The 14,974-nt window shown below is 59.8% G+C and overlaps 1 protein-coding gene across 1 annotated transcript in view; it reads right to left on the bottom strand.

Annotated features, from left to right (window-relative positions):
- Positions 1-222: 222 nt before the first annotated feature.
- The window catches only part of EFNB1 (ephrin B1), a gene marked incomplete at its 5' end in the record, with an annotated part of 56,135 nt that continues 41,383 nt past the window's right edge, over positions 223-14,974 (bottom strand). The window contains 3 exons of the mRNA XM_026054677.1: positions 223-685; positions 1,907-2,035; positions 4,280-4,372. Of these exons, the coding sequence (XP_025910462.1) occupies positions 297-685; positions 1,907-2,035; positions 4,280-4,372 (611 nt within the window). The remainder of the gene's footprint in view (positions 686-1,906; positions 2,036-4,279; positions 4,373-14,974) is intronic.

Here is a 14,974-nt window from a genome sequence, read left to right as displayed (position 1 = left end):
GCGGGCGCCGCCAGCGCCGGCACGCAGTCTGGAGAAGAAGAGGAGGATGCCGAAGGCTCACCCTCGAGTCTTGGGGATTACAAAAGCTGAGAACTACAAAACTAAATACAAAGGGGAGGAGGTGAGCGGGAGCGTGCGAGCCAGCGATCCCCCACGGGGCGCCAGCCCCTGTTGCTGCCCTCGCCGTGCCGCGGGGTCGCTCCGCCTGCCCCGCCGCGGAGCGGGCGCACGAGCGCGGGGCCCCGCGCCCGCCGCGCTCCCGGGCTCTTGCATCGGCCGGTTGCCGCRGCTGCTCCTCACACCTTGTAGTAAATGTTGGCTGGGCTCTGGGGGGGCATCTCCTGGACAATGTAGACGGGGTGCCCGTAGTCCCCGCTCACCTTCTCGTAGTGAGGGCAGTAGTTGTTTTCTGTAGTCCGTAAGGGGATGATGATATCGCTGGGTTCCGAGCCCGCGTTCCCGCTGCATTTGGGGCTGGCCAGGGTGCTGAGGGACAAGGCTGCGGCCCGCTGCTGCGTGTGCTTCCGGTGCCGCTTGCGGATCTTGATCAGGAGCACGACGAGGAAGATGATGATGAGGATGAAGATGACACAGCCAGCACCAATCGCCGCGAAAATCGCAACCTTGGAGCCAAAGAACCCGTCGCTGGGACCTTGGGTTTCCTGCCCATCTTGGTTGACGGGCCCTGCRGTGCAAGGGGAGAGGGGCGTTAGAGGAGCACGCAGAGCAACCCGCCGTGGCGCGCGGGGACAGCCCGGCGCAGCAGCCCTGCACGAGGGTGTCCGGGGAGGTCCCATCCCAGCAGCCGGGCTCCCTGCTGCAGCCGTGCATGGATTGCTCCCCACGGATCTGTGCCCCTCTCCTGTCCTCCACCCCGAGCCCTGCTCTGGGTGAGGAGGGCGTCGAGGCCCTGCCTCCAGGAGAAGGGAAGAGCAGCCAAGACAGAAGCACAGCAGCCTCGGCTCCCTCCTCCCTCCTCATACACTGAACAGCCCACGTCTATGAGTCCCTTCACCCCAGTTTCCACGATTAGGGCCTCACAGGGCAGACACCCTTGGAGAGCCACAAAGAAGGTCCTCGGGCTGTCCTCTCGCTCACCCTGCCCTGGCATTCCCTCTTTTCACAGCCTCCAGGCCAGCCAGGAGACAGAATGCAGTTCATATCCGGCTTATAATCAGGGCGAACCCCAGGAGCCCTTGCTCTCCTCAACAGACTCAAATGCTCTAATGAAAGTGGGTTCTGATACCTGCAGACCCGCAATATCCTATTACTGACCCCCCACCTTCTCCTGACCCCCACTCCGTGGCAGCCCCGGGCCCCCGAGGGGAGGCCACTTGACTGTCTATATTGCAGGAGAAGAAAAGAGCAACTTTTCCCGGCTTCATCTGATTTCACTTTTCTCTCAGCAGGGTCAGGAACTCAGGAAACCACCTTCAAAGGGCTTTCACACTAGCTCAGCTCAAACACCCAAGGACCTCAACTCCTCCAAGCCCTCTCATTTCTACCTCGAAGAACAGACGGGTCACAAAGAGAGGAGGAGGAGGAGAGGCTGGAACAGCACTCGCCTCTGCAGAGCTACTGCCTGCCTGGAGAGCAGCTGGGAAAACACGGCCGGGAGCCTTCCCAGAGCCGCTCACCACTTGTGCAGTGCTGCAAAGCACAGCATTTTGGTCAAAAACCGCAGAGTTAAAGCAAGGGAAGCTCTGAGCAGAGACTGCAGAAACTTGCGCTGTGTTTACAAGCAASAGATCTAAACTCTGCTCTGAAGGGCGCTGTATCCCCCGGGATCCGCAGCACATCCCGAAGCTGCTTCTCTCCTACGGACAGCAGGTRCTGGCCAAACTGCTGGGCCCAGGGGTGTCCAGGGCCCCGTCCCCTTTTCCGAGACGTCYTCAGCAAAACCCACCTGGCTTCCCCGGCTCCTCCACCGCGGGCACCCTGTGGCGCGGGCTCTGCGTGACGATCTTCACTGTGTTGTCRGACTCCTTGCTAGGCCGACTCGTCGTCAGCTGCTCTGGGATCACCGCGTTCGGGTCTGGGGAGACAGAGAGGGGCCAGGTGAGGAACCGCCCTTCACCCTTCACAACAACGGCTCTTTCCCCACCTCAACGACAGCTTCCCCCCAGGGCAGGACCATGCGTTTCCCCAGGACCTCTGGCAGCGCAGTCAGCAATTGCCCAGGGCTTTCTGCCCAAACTGGGCATTTGCCCAATGCCCAAAACGGGGGCATTTCAATCAGGCAGGATACTCCTGATCAAGACACAAGCCTTGTCATCCCCGGGGAAGCAGGGACTGAAGGAGAAGGCACAGGTGGCTGTCAGCGCTGGGAGCTCCATCCTGCCACGGGAGGCAGCAATGCGGTGCCATCCCTCCTTCCAGGATAGCTCGGCTGTGGGCTTTGCAGCCCCCAGGCCACGTCCAGCACCCAGGGACCCTTGGTTCTCCACAGTCAGACACGTCAGGAGCTCCTTCACAAGTGCCACCAAGAGAGATGGGTTCCYGAGCTGGACTTGGCCAACAAGAGCACAAGGACAAGGACAGGGACCTTGGCCAGAAGGGCACTCGCCCGGGAAGCAAGTGGCAAAATGAAGTGCAGTTGAGCAGTACTGTGAAAGAAAAGCACCTTGAAGGCACGCGACAGGGACACGGGTGCAAAGCAAAGCTGCAGCCTTCCTGTTCTTGAGGGAAAGGGATTCCCGGTCCTGTTCCCTCCCTGTGCTTGCCGAACCCCTGTGCGTGGGTCTGCAGCACGGGCAGCAGGGCGAACACAAAGGCAGCGCGTCTGCCAAGACTGCAGCGCTCCTTCTTTTGTTTATTATAAATATTGGCCCCAAAGTGAAAACAAAATAATGAAAAGCAGCCACCAGGAGCTCTGCCTGCGAGACGGCTGCTCCAAGGAGCCCGTGGCGTCCCGGGGCTGGGGGGCTAGGGCAAGGAAGCTCGCAGGGAGGCCCCCAAGCAGGAGCGAGCTCAGCAAGCCTGGCCAGGGCACGTGCTGGTGCCAAGGGGGCAGCGGTTGCGGGCGCGCGCTCGGCACGAGCCTCCGTGTAGCCGCTGCGGCGCCCTGGGCCCCCCAAAGCAAGGAGCCCCCGTTGCACATCGGGCRGATCCCCGGCCACGGCCTCAGCCTCGCAAGGCAGCCCAGGCCAAGGCAGCGGGGCCGCCGCTCCCGGCTCCGTCCCGGCACCGACAGAGCGGGGCGGGCGCTCCTGGGAAGGGCACGGACTACGTGCAGCCGCTGCGGCTCCTACAGCTTGCAGCTCGGCCACAGAACACAAGGGGAGGGAGAAGTGGCAACTACTGCGTTCTAATCCGAAGGCACTAACTGCCCAAGAATCAACGACAAAAAAAAAAAAAAAAAAAAAGGGAAAGATCCTAAAAGCGAAGTTCTGCTGAATGAACTCGGGAGCCCTTCTGGCTCAAAGCAGCATTTGGCTGCACCTCAGTTTCCCTGAGATCCAGAAACAACAACATGCCAGAATAGGGGCCCTGGTTCAGCTCCACAGCAGAACAGAGAGGCTGCCGTAAAATGAAGCTGTTGGAAATTGCATCACTCAAGTTAAGCAATTTGAGGATAACTTCCAAATCCACTTAGTTCTGCCTCCTCCAGACTGCTTTTCTTCCTTGCTCCCCTGCAGCAAAGTCAACCTGATGGGCACATTTTGTTAGGCAATTAGAGCATCCAAGTGCTCTTCTTACAAACATGTCCAGAGTCTCAACCGGTTGTGAAACTGCAGTGAGCAAGTGCTTTGCAACACCCAGCACGATATTAAATATTTTCTGAAGGACACATGTTGCCCTGTTCAAGGGTGGAGTGGACGAGGAGTCTGGGAATACTGGAAATAAAAGTGCAAGCAACAGTTCTGTAATGGTGTCTGGACAAAAGAGGACTTGGGAGGGTTTCTCTATTCCTCTGATATGCRCAGAGGAAAAACGGGGCTTCCTTCTGGGACGGGTATGCTATGGTGTGCTGTGAACTAGAGGYTTTTACCATTTAATATTGAAACAAAAAAAATCAATTCAAATTGATAATCTTATGAAGGAACAAAACCAGCTCTCGCTTTTCTGCTCCCTGTTGCTCATCACCCCAGGATAAAGCAGGGCAAAAGCAAGTGTCCAGCCCTGGAACGCAGCCCTTGCAGGAGCTCCAGACCCTGCGGCCCCGCAGCGCGCCGCCAGCCCTGGCAAGGGCTGCGCAGGGCGTCTCTGCAGCGCCAAGGCTGCACGGGGCACGTCGGCGCTGCGCCCGGCGCGCAGCCCAGGGCGCACGGCTACTCACCCTGCCCCACTTTCATGACAATCTTCATGGAGCGGGTCTGGCAGACGCCTCCTTCGCGGTTCTCCAGGCCATCCAGAGTCCCATTAGAGGTGGCTGGAAGGGAAAGAGACAGACCATTGGAGAGGCTCTGCAAGGAGYGAGCAGGCGCGAAGCAGCTCCCCAGCTTGTGCTTGGGCAGCCTCCGCCTAAAAGGCGCGTTGAGTCATCCAGGGGGACGCCAAGAAATGTAACAGGAGAAAGCTGCAAAAATAGCTGCGCGCCGTGGAAATGTGGCCGCCCGGGGCTCCCCGGCTGGCGAGCGAGGCAGGGCTCAGCTCCCCGCTCTGCGCCGGTCGCTTGCGGCTCGCCTAGGAGAGCGCCGCGGAGCAGGGGGGCCGCRCACGGGCAAACAAGCCTCCCCACCCGGGCAAACAAGCCCCGAACGTGCGCGGTGTGGGCGCAAGCTGAGAGGGAAGAGCAGGAAAGCGGCGGCCGGAGCACGGGGGGCTCTGCCCGCTGGGGGCTCTTGTTGGCAAAGCTGCGGGCAGGGCTGGGGGCGACGCCGCGGCCGCCCGGCTCCCCGCACATCCTCCMTGCCCAGCAGCGCGAGCGCGCGCACATGCGCAGCCTGCATTATACGGATATAATTACACCCTGCGCCTCAGCAAAGAATGTAAACGCAGGGCCCCAGTGGGCTTGGACGGCTTTAATTGCAGGGCAGAAGTCAGTTAAATTCGCATTAGCTCTTTCCTTGAGCTGGCACGGAGCTTTTCCCAAGGCTGCCCGTGCCCTGTGGGAAGGGCCCCTGCCCGGAGCCCGGAGCTCGCTGCAGGGACGCGGCGCGGGCGGCTGCGGCGCTACGTGGCCGTGCCCGGCCGCCAGCTCGGAGGATTACGTGCCCGTGTGGATTCCGAGCGCTTCAGATAGCAATCGGAGGCATTTCCACATACCTCCGCGTGCAAATAAGCCCTCGGTGTGAAACGCCAGCGAATGTTTTGCTCATCAGCAAGCTGCTCGGACATGTGCTGAGTTATCAGCTCTCCGGCGGCGGCCGCTTCCCTTGCCAAGCGCCCGGCACACGAGGCCGTGTGTCCTGGCGCTGGGATTCACTGGCYACGCTCGGTCAGGAGCCCCGTGTCAGCAAAACCCCACGCCACGCACGGAGAACCTGCACGGACGTCCCCCTGGAAAGGGGCAAGCGCTTCGGAASAGGCTTCGAATAGCTCAGAAACCTCCTGGAAGCTCCTTGGGAGCAAATCCTTGGAGGACAAGCTCTGGAGTGGGAGGGATCCAACCTGCGCCACCTCCTCCCAAACGCATTCAGGAGAAGCTTTTAACCAGCCTCAGCATTTGCTTTGGACTGGAATAGAGTGTCTCCATCCTCCYGGTGCAGAGGCACCGGCTTTGGAATAAAACAAGGAATCGACAACTTCCCAGGGCGCGGAGGCCGCCCGCCAGCAGACGCTGGCACAGAGCTGGCTGGTCCTCCACACTGCGGGGCTTTCAAGACCCCGTTCCCCAGCGCAGCACCAGTCAGGGCAGCTGACAGGGCAGAATCCCAGAATCCCAGAAGGGTTGAGGCTGGAAGGGACCTCTGGAGATCATCTAGCCCAACGCYCTGCTCCAGCAGGGACACTCAGAGCACAGGGCCACTTAAATAAAGGCAGAGAGGAAGGCAAACCCACCTGCAGACACCGGGTGCTGAATGATCTTAGGAGATCTTATAAAAAAGAAAGCACCCTAATGATATAAGAAAGGGCGTGAAGCCTAAACACAGCATTAGGGTTCCTCATTGCCCATGTCTTCACTCCCCATGTCCTCAGGGCTGGTCACCACCGAGCTCCTGGGGCTCCATGCAGGGATGCAGCCAAAGCAGGACGAGATGGAGGCCTCAGCCTCTCCAMAATAACCACACAAACATTATGTCAGGATAGGGCAAAATATTAAGTGATAAAACAACATGAAGAAGTGCTAGCTGAAGAATCACATGAATGGGCTGAAGAGGACTCAGCTGAGGGTGCTTTTCCCCAAAGAACACAGCAGACTTTTTGAAGGAGCCTACAGAAAAGCCTCTCTTATTCTGTCATGATAATTATGAGGGGGAGAAAGGAGCTTTGAAAAGGGAACCACATAAAAAAAAAATGAAGCAGCTACTTGAAGGAACATGAAAAGGGACAGCTAAAAGGGTAAAATGCTTGCAAAAACCATGGAGATAGCCGCTAATATAGCCTCTCCAAACAAAGACTCGAAACAAGGACATACACTACTAAATTCTATATATATCCTGAATAGGCCAAAACCAAAGCAAAGCAAGATCCTCAGCATAAAAGACCGCACTTCAAAAAGTTAAAATCACATCCAAATTAGTACAGGAGACAGTGTAACTTTTGGAAAGCTTATACAAACATTTTAGAAGAGCTAAGCTGTTTTTGCGAAGGAACTGGGCGCTCAGGATCTCAGGGTAACAGTTTTTGCAAAGGCCTCGGGAGCAGGAAGGCAGGTCGAGCCTCGGAGGGGCCCCCAAACACTTAAGCGAGCGAGGGCACCGCCGAAAAGCTAAACAAATTATTATCATCACTATTCATTAGGCAGCAGGGCAGGATGTTTATACATCAGAGTCGTTCTTAATGGTGAGATACCCCAAATAAAGTGCTTCAAATCAAGGTATCGATAGAGAGGGCTTTTGGGGGAGAAAAATAAAAAAATACCAGGASAGAAAGCCAACATCACACAAAATGATGGGCAACAAGTCACTTGTGAAGAGATCCCCGAAGCGACGCGGGGGCTGCGCAGCGCCAGACTCCTGCACCAGGATAAAGGCAGCACGTTTGCAGATAAAACAGTGCAACCCAAGTCCCCTCTGAGTTTATTAGCACTCTCCGAGGAAGACAAACACGAAAATAAAGATATTCCAGCTGAAAAACGTACTTCCAACAAGTGCACYTAGAAAATGAAGCTGGAAGTGAAAGACAGGGCTCTCTCAGGATTCCTGTCTCCATCACAGGAGAAGATTTATCAGCAGGATGACCCGGGACAGGATCTCGTGCTGCTCCAACCCCGCGGGCGGTCTGGAGAGCACATGGAGAGCCTCACCAAGGATCCCGAAGGATTCATGATCCTTTAGCCGGCAGACCTGGGGAAGTGCCGCGTAGCGCGGGACCACTGGTTACCAATGGCAGAAGAAACTTAACGTTAACGAATGCAAAGCAACGCGCAGGATGATACGCACACAACGGCAGGGTGGAGCGAGAACGTTACTGCTGGGACGCCGCGCCGGGGACGTGATGGGTAGTTCTTTAAAAATGTCAGCTCGGTGGTGAAGAAAAGGAAGAAACGACGAGGAGAGAAACCAGGAGCAGAACAGGCCAGGCCTGGGGAGCAGCTCGAACCGGCAGCACCTGCAGCTCCACACGGCGCTGGCGGGTCCAGCTCCTCCAGCTCCCAAAGAGCCGCCGACGCAGCGAGGAGGAGGAGGACGAGGASGAGGAGGAARAGGAGGAGGAGGGCGGCCAGGGAAGCGCAGTGGCCCCCAGATGAGGATGTGGCAGGCCCTGGCGCGGCTCGGCCGGGCATGAGCACAGCATGGTGCCATCAGGCAGATCCACGACGCCGCACACAGACAAGCAGCGCCGCGCGGATGTGCAGCAGAGCGGGGCCCAGCGGGCGCAAGGCCAAGGCCGTGCTCCCCACGTGCTCCTCGCTGCTGCAGGGYGCGCGGGAGGCGAGGAGGGGCCCAGGGGAGCCAGGGATGCTCTGATTGCTCCAATGTCCCCRTCTCAGAACCCCCCGGGGCCTGGGCAGGGCCCTCTGGCACGAGCCGTGTCCATATCCCGGGAATACCGGGGTGAGGTGGGTGAGGCCARGCATGGCACCTTCCTCCATCCTCTCCAATTCGGAGGACTCCTCGTTCCTCTGCCGGACCCGGAGAACAAAAGCAGCCTCTAGACAAATGACTTCTGCTTGGCCTTAAAGAAAACGCAGCTCCCAGGCCGGAGAGCTATTAGATGCCTTTGCCTTAATGAAGCATTAAGCCTGAGGCCGCTGAGTGATGAGGATTTAACATTGATACTATTAACCATGTAATTGCGTGTCAATTCAGAAGAGCTGCGCGGGAGCAGGGGCAGGCTTGGCTGGCACAGCTCGCCACGAGCCCCGGGCAGCGGCCCAAGGAGCCGCCGAGCGCCAGGCCGGCCGGGCAGGGCAGCCAGGACCCGGGACAGCAGAGCTGGGCCCCGGCACGGGACGGGATCCGGCGCCGGCTGCGCCGCTCCGCGCTGCCCGCCCCGAGCCCCCTGCGGCGCACGCGGSCCATCCGTCAGGCTCTGCCTTCCCACCACTAGTACTTAAGCAGTGTCACTATAGTTTTTCTTCTTCCCCTAAAAATATTTCAAACAAGAATTTGGTTTTGGCAGGTCTGCAGCTCTGGAAGTAATACCTGGCAGCACATAAAGGCAAGGGTCTCTTAAATGGTCAGCTTTGGACGGAGYGAGACATTTGGTTTCTCTTCTGGATTCCCTTCAGCAGGGCTCCGTTATGATTTGGACCCCAAAGCACAATTAATGTGCTGAGACTGTAGCAAATCCAAGTCTCTTTCCTTTTATTATTCTTAATTGCTCTTCCATCTGTGTACAGGCGGCTCCAGCCAAGCGCCGCGCGGACACGGCGCGGTCCAGCCCTGCAATCCTCCCCTCGTCCTCTTCACCTCTGGGACTCAAGCGCTGCTGTTTTATCTTGCAGCCTTCCCGTGGGATCCCTGCTGGCCCCAACACGACCGTCCTCAGCGGGGCCTGTGCCGGGCCGGGCCCTCCCGCTCGCGCGGGGCCGGACGAGCTGCCACCTCGGCAAGGTTAAGAGCAGCTCTGAGCGCAGGAACATGAGGCCCTTCAGACACAAGTGGTCTCGCAGCTCGCGAAGGGGAGCCGGCGGGTAATTACTCTCCAAGAAAAGAGCCCATTATCCGGCCAGATGCTAAGACGCGAGAAGTAGGTTCCCCAGCACTAAGCTCCTATTGATCTCATGGCTAATGGGCAGAGCAGCTGCAGCGGCGCAGCCCTTCCCGCCGCGCTGCCGAGCCGGGAGCGGAGAGCCGGGCACCTCCGGGCGCTACGGGCACCGGTCCCAGGCAGGGCATGAGGGCAGCCTGCCCCTGTCCCCAGGGCCTGTCCCCATGGGCGCCTGCGAACGGCAAGAGTCATGCGGCCCCACGGGGGACGCGCACCAGGACGCGCACACCAGGACGCGCTACCTCACGCTGCCAGCGGCCCCGAGCRCCTCAAGCTCCAGCACGGTCCAGCTTCCAGAGCAGGATATGGGGATCAGCAGGGGCCTGGGGCATCTGCCCTGTGAGCAACGGCTCAGCGAGCTGGGGATGTTCAGCCTGAGGAAGAGGAGGCTGAGGGGGATCTGATCAGTGTCCATAGATACCTCAAGGGAGGCAGTGAGGAGGATGGGGCGGCCTCTTTGCAGTAGTGGCCACCAACAGCACTAGAGGAAACGGCCATAAACTGAAGTTCCAAAAGTTCTGCAGGAACTTTAGGAAAAATACCTTGACAGAGCCCTGGAACAGGCTGCCCAGAGAGGCTGTGGAGTCTCCTTCCCTAGAGATCTTCAAGACCTACCTGGACGCAGCCCTGTGCCCYGTGCTCTGGGTGTCCCTGCACGTGCAGGGGGTTGCACTAGATGATCTCTGAAGGCCTCTTCCAACGTCAACCATCCTGTGACTCCAAGGCCGTCCCCAGGGCTGCTGCAGGAAGGCAGGCAGCAGTGTGCAGCGCGCGGGGGGCTGCGGGGCGAGCGGAGCCTGCCCCGTTCCCAGCACAGGAGCGGCCAGGGCGTTAGCGGGCGGTCGCGCCGGCGGCGCGGGCCCCGCGAGCAGCTGGCGGCCTCGAGCCGAGGTGGTTTTATGGCTTCACCTGGCAGGGCCGGAGCGGCGGGCCCGGGGCGAGCCGGGAGCTCTGCGCGCACCGCGGCGCGCTCCAGCTGTCAGCACGCGTGGGGAGCGGCAGCTGGGCAGCGAGCGCGCGGCTGCACGGCCAGTTGCTGCCCCACACAAAGGCACCATTTACTGCGGGGGGCTCGCGGGGGGCTCGGGGTATCCCGAAATGCCACAGCCTGCGGGGAAGCCGTGCGGCGTGGGCTCGGGGGGACATGGCCAACACGGCCCTGGCAGCAGCAGCTCCGCGCGCAGGGAAGCGGCGACGCCGGCACCGCCGCCGCCTCCCCGGCACCGCGGTCCGTTCCCAGGCCGGAGCGCTGCCGCCGCGGGGCTACCCGGCCCGCTCGGCGCCAGGGAGGAGGGCGGCGAGCCGGGAACACCGGAACACTGCACGGAAAGAGCTAACACGAGTAGGTTTAATTGAAAACTTAATTTCCCACAATAACAGCGTTTTGATTGAAAAATTATAACCAGTGCCAATTAGCACCACAATTAAGAGCCACAGCTACAACGCAGGCAACCTCCTCAAGGCTCCTCCATCAGCCGCAAGCCCTGGGACCGCACGGGCCCTTCTGCACAGAGCAGTCCCCTAGGAAAGCCTGGAGAAGCCCCCGCCACCCTGCTCCAGCAGCCCCTTCATCGCGCAGCTCTGCTGGGGCCAGGGCGCAACACAAAGCCCCTCTCACAGTCCCTTCCCCTTCCAACATAAGGACGGCATCAATACAGGAGAAAAAACATTTGCAAAAACGCCATGGCAGTCCCAAGAGTTAGCTACAGATCAGAGCAGAGCCATGTAACTCCCCGCTCGATGCTTGGCCAGAGCCATTTGCGGGTCCCAGTGGGACCTGGAGAGGAGGGAAGCACTTATTGAGTTTTAACAGGGCGTCAGTCTCCTTGTTTGGGTAGCAAAAACTCTGCGACTGAATGACAATCCTGGTAGGAAGGGAAGGGAACAGGCGTCGCGCGGGGACAGCGTCCGTCACCCGCCGGACACCCACATCCCGTGCGGCACCCACAGCTGCAGCCCCGCGTTCGGCTTCAGCCTCCTCATCTCCACAAAGACACCCAACTGGAGGTGGTTCAGAGCACAGGCCGAGCCGTTGGGGAGCACGGAGGCTGATTTATGTGCAGATTTGCAAGAAGTTAAATCTGTCTGGCCTGGCCGGGTGACACGCAAGGGAGTGTGCCTGAAGATGCGCAGCGCGTTCGGCACCAGGGAGGGACGTTGTGGGACAGCCAGGAGGAAGGCGAGCTACAGCTCAAGGTAAACGCTGCACAAACAGCAGGAATCTCTTGGCAGCAGCAACGTTTACATTGGTGCAATTCCTGGCCCGAGCACAGAGGCGAAGGAGCCTGCGGTGGGCCAGAGACGAGCCCCAACACCCGTGTGGGAGGCGGAGCAGGAGGGGGACTCGGCGCCGTGCACACAGCGGGTGTTCCTCGCGCTCTGGGCCCAGCGGCCGCGGGGCTCGCGGCCGCCCGCTGCTGGAGGCGAGCCCGGAGCTGCCATCGGTCTCCGGCCTGGAGCAGCATCGACGGGTGACTCACAAGTCTCGCAACACTGCACCCGTGTCAGGKGGAGCAGCAGCTCGACAACACCCTCACCAAGAGGCCTGGCACAACCCGCCACGCAGCGGCACCCGGGACGTGGGCTGGGCAGCAACCACGGCGGGCGCAGGTCCGTGGAGCCCCGTGGGACAGAGCAGGGCACCCTGGTGCCCCACGAGGTGCCCACCTGCGGGCAGGCGGCTCCTGGGCTGCAGAACGTGGGCACGTCGGGCACGAGCACCGCATGAGGACGGGCCAGGTGCCACTCGAGCTCCATTAGCTGCTAAGAGCTCGCGGGATGGAGGAGCACYCTGGCTACACAGCAGCAGCAGAAAACCCATCGCTCCTCGGGCAAGGGAGCTTCAACCAGCAGCTCCAGCTAGTTCTTTGAAACGCGTAGTCCRCGCCGTCCCCGTGCAGGCCAGCTGGGAGCGTGCCGAAACCCAGATCCTAGGAATTAGAAGACGGGAAAGGGCTCCGCGGTGTGATTCATCAGCACCCACATCCTGCCRACCTGCACGGCGCCGCAGCCGAGCGCCAGCGCCCTTGAGCAAAGAGCCTCGACAAGGGAGCCCCCCACACAGGGCCCTGCAGAACCCCCCAACGCGGATGCTACTAAACGATCCCCACCGAGCAGCTCCCCGGGAACCGAACAGGCGGCGCCCGCAGCTCCGGGCACCCCGACGAGGGAGCCCCACGCTCCACGGCAGCGCGTCCGCAGGGCTCCCACGGGCCCAGTCCCGCGCGCGAGCTCCTCCGCTGACCTTTGCCGGCTCCCTGGAGACCGGGAAGAATCGCAGGCACAAACACGGCCAAAATGAAGGGACTACAATGGGGAGCCCAGGCAAGGCCACGGGGAGAGGGTCTTGATGAAGAAGCAGTTATTTGAATAGAAAAAAAAAAAGAGGAGGGAGTTCCCTGTGCTCATTTTTTGCACTGCCTTCCCAGACACTCCTATACACGGGGATTCTTTTTCCTCCTGCCCAAATGTTCAAGCCGAAGGCTTCTTCCAACCCACGCAGCGCTTGCTCAAAGTTCAGTCTATAAAAAGAGCTGTGCTTTAAGGTTCCCCACTGCTCCCGAGGAAGGTCCCGGCTGGCACCAGCGCTGCTGCCGAGCTGAGGGCACCCGAAGGGATCAGCCAGGTCCCTCCTGGCCCAGCTGGCCATGGAGAGGGGGCTCTCAGTGCTCCCATTAGAGCCCACAAGGCACAACTGCAACTACAAACCGCGCTGCATCTGCAGCTCTGGAAGGTCCCTGCACCCTTGTTCCCACGTGCTGAGAGGAAGCAGGGACGGGGAGGCTGGGAGGAAGAGCAGGGGGCTGAAGGCACAAAAGGAGCTGCAGGGGCTCAGAGCACATCTCAGCTGATGCCACGGAAGGAGACCGACTGCTTCAGCTCTGTCCCATCTCGGAGGTGCGAAGGGAATGTTCTGTGCTGCCCAGGGTTCACGCAAGGCTCCCGCACGCGCTCCCTGCGGAAGGGAAGCCCCGGTGTACATGAGCCGAAGGCTCCCGAGCTCGCTGCGGAGCAAGCACGGCCACCACGAAGGATTCTCCCAGCTGGGTGTCCGGAGGGAGCTGGGAAGGTGCCTGGGAGGGACCCAGGAGCTGCCAGCAGCCACAGAGTTAACGTGTCCCGGTCCCGGCTCTGCCCTTTGCTCTGGGCAGGGCCCCTGCCCAAGCCCAGGAGCAGATCAAAGTGCTGCCTCTTCACCTCCTGCTTGGGTGCRGGGACACAGGCCCTTTCTGATAGGGCTTTTCATCCCTATTAGGGCCATGAAAGGCTGAGCTATGAGATCAGCTGCCAGGGGCTGTATGGGGACAACTCTGAGCCGAAAAGGTCAGGAGGGAGGAGGAGAAGAGAAAAGAGGCAGAGGCTTAAGGGACAGGGCTCAACAAAATCGCATTTACTCTGGTCACGGTCTTCAGACAAGCGTCCAAGACAAGTAACCGTGTGTTGTCTAAGGGCCATTATTCGGGGYTGACATGTCCAGCGCACGGGCTTTGAAGTCCTGAGACGGACCCTGCCAGAGGCCCTCCTGTCTCCAGGGGCGGCTCGAGCTCCCACCCGGCGCTCGCAGCACCTCCCGCTCGCCAGCCCCTGCRCTCCGTGGGACGGCATAGGCTGCCCGGACCACCCCGGGACGTGGGGCACAAGCCCCGCACAGGGACGGAACCGGCACCGGCACCAGGACGGCACCAACCTCCGCCGCCCTGGCCCAGCAGCTCCCATGAGCCCGGCAGGTTGTCATGGCCAGCATGGGCAGCAGGGCTGCCACCCACATCTCACTGCTTGGGCATCACGCCAAGYTCCATCCGCACGTTACCCACTCCATCTCCCACCTGGGGCACTTCCAGACCTCAACAGATCCCTGGGAAAAAAGCAGAAGTGGCCTCAGAGGTCCCTCAGCTGCAGGTATCCATGAAGTGAAGCCAATCTTTGAAACCTACCATGTCACCAGGGCTTTGGGTGGCTTTGTTTCACCCAGACRTCCAATGTCTTCAAAGGCACCTTGCGAGTCCACAGGACAAGGATGTTCCGCATTTGCGGAGCACCAACCCATTTGGGTGAAGAATGAGGAAGCTGGTTAATTGGGTTTTTATCAGAGGAGAAGTTCCTAGCTCTCATCATGGCATCAAAAAGCACTTTTGCTTTCAACTCATCTTCACCAAACAAGTTGTGGGACGGAAGATGAAGGGTACATTAAAGTGGCCACATTCAAATGCAATCAGCAAAGAAACCCAGCAAAGCCCTGGCTCGCTGACAAGCCGCTCCCCGGGGGTTATGACTGGCACCCGGAACAGGAGTCCGCTCCCTGTACCCTGCCTATGCAGATAACGTTGCATCAGAGACTTCAGAAAGAGCGGCCCAGCCAGCGCCGCCTTCGTGAGCGCAGGAGGAATGAAGGCGGAAATTACTAAATACCAGGACTGCAGCAAGGACTCAATTACTGGAGCCGCTCCGCAGACGCTCACACATGCTCCTACTCATAGCTGGCACTGACTGCACGCCTCTGAAACCAACGGCAGCTACTTCTGAAGAGGCAGAAGCTGCCGGGGCAGAAGTACAGCAGGTAGAGCAAGTATGGCAACATGTCCCGAAAAGAAGGAGAAGGAGGAGAAGGAGGAGAAGGAGGAGAAGGAGGAGAAGGAGGAGAAGGAGGAGAAGGAGGAGAAGGAGGAGAAGGAGAGGAGAGGAGAGGAGAGGAGAGGAGAGGAGAGGAGAGGAG

This window comes from Nothoprocta perdicaria, unplaced genomic scaffold, assembly GCF_003342845.1.
Source record: "Nothoprocta perdicaria isolate Ctin4 unplaced genomic scaffold, notPer1 scaffold_124, whole genome shotgun sequence".
NCBI classification, from domain to species: Eukaryota; Metazoa; Chordata; class Aves; order Tinamiformes; family Tinamidae; genus Nothoprocta; species Nothoprocta perdicaria.
Note: the sequence above shows the minus strand (reverse complement) of the source record. Positions and strands in the feature narration are given on the sequence as shown.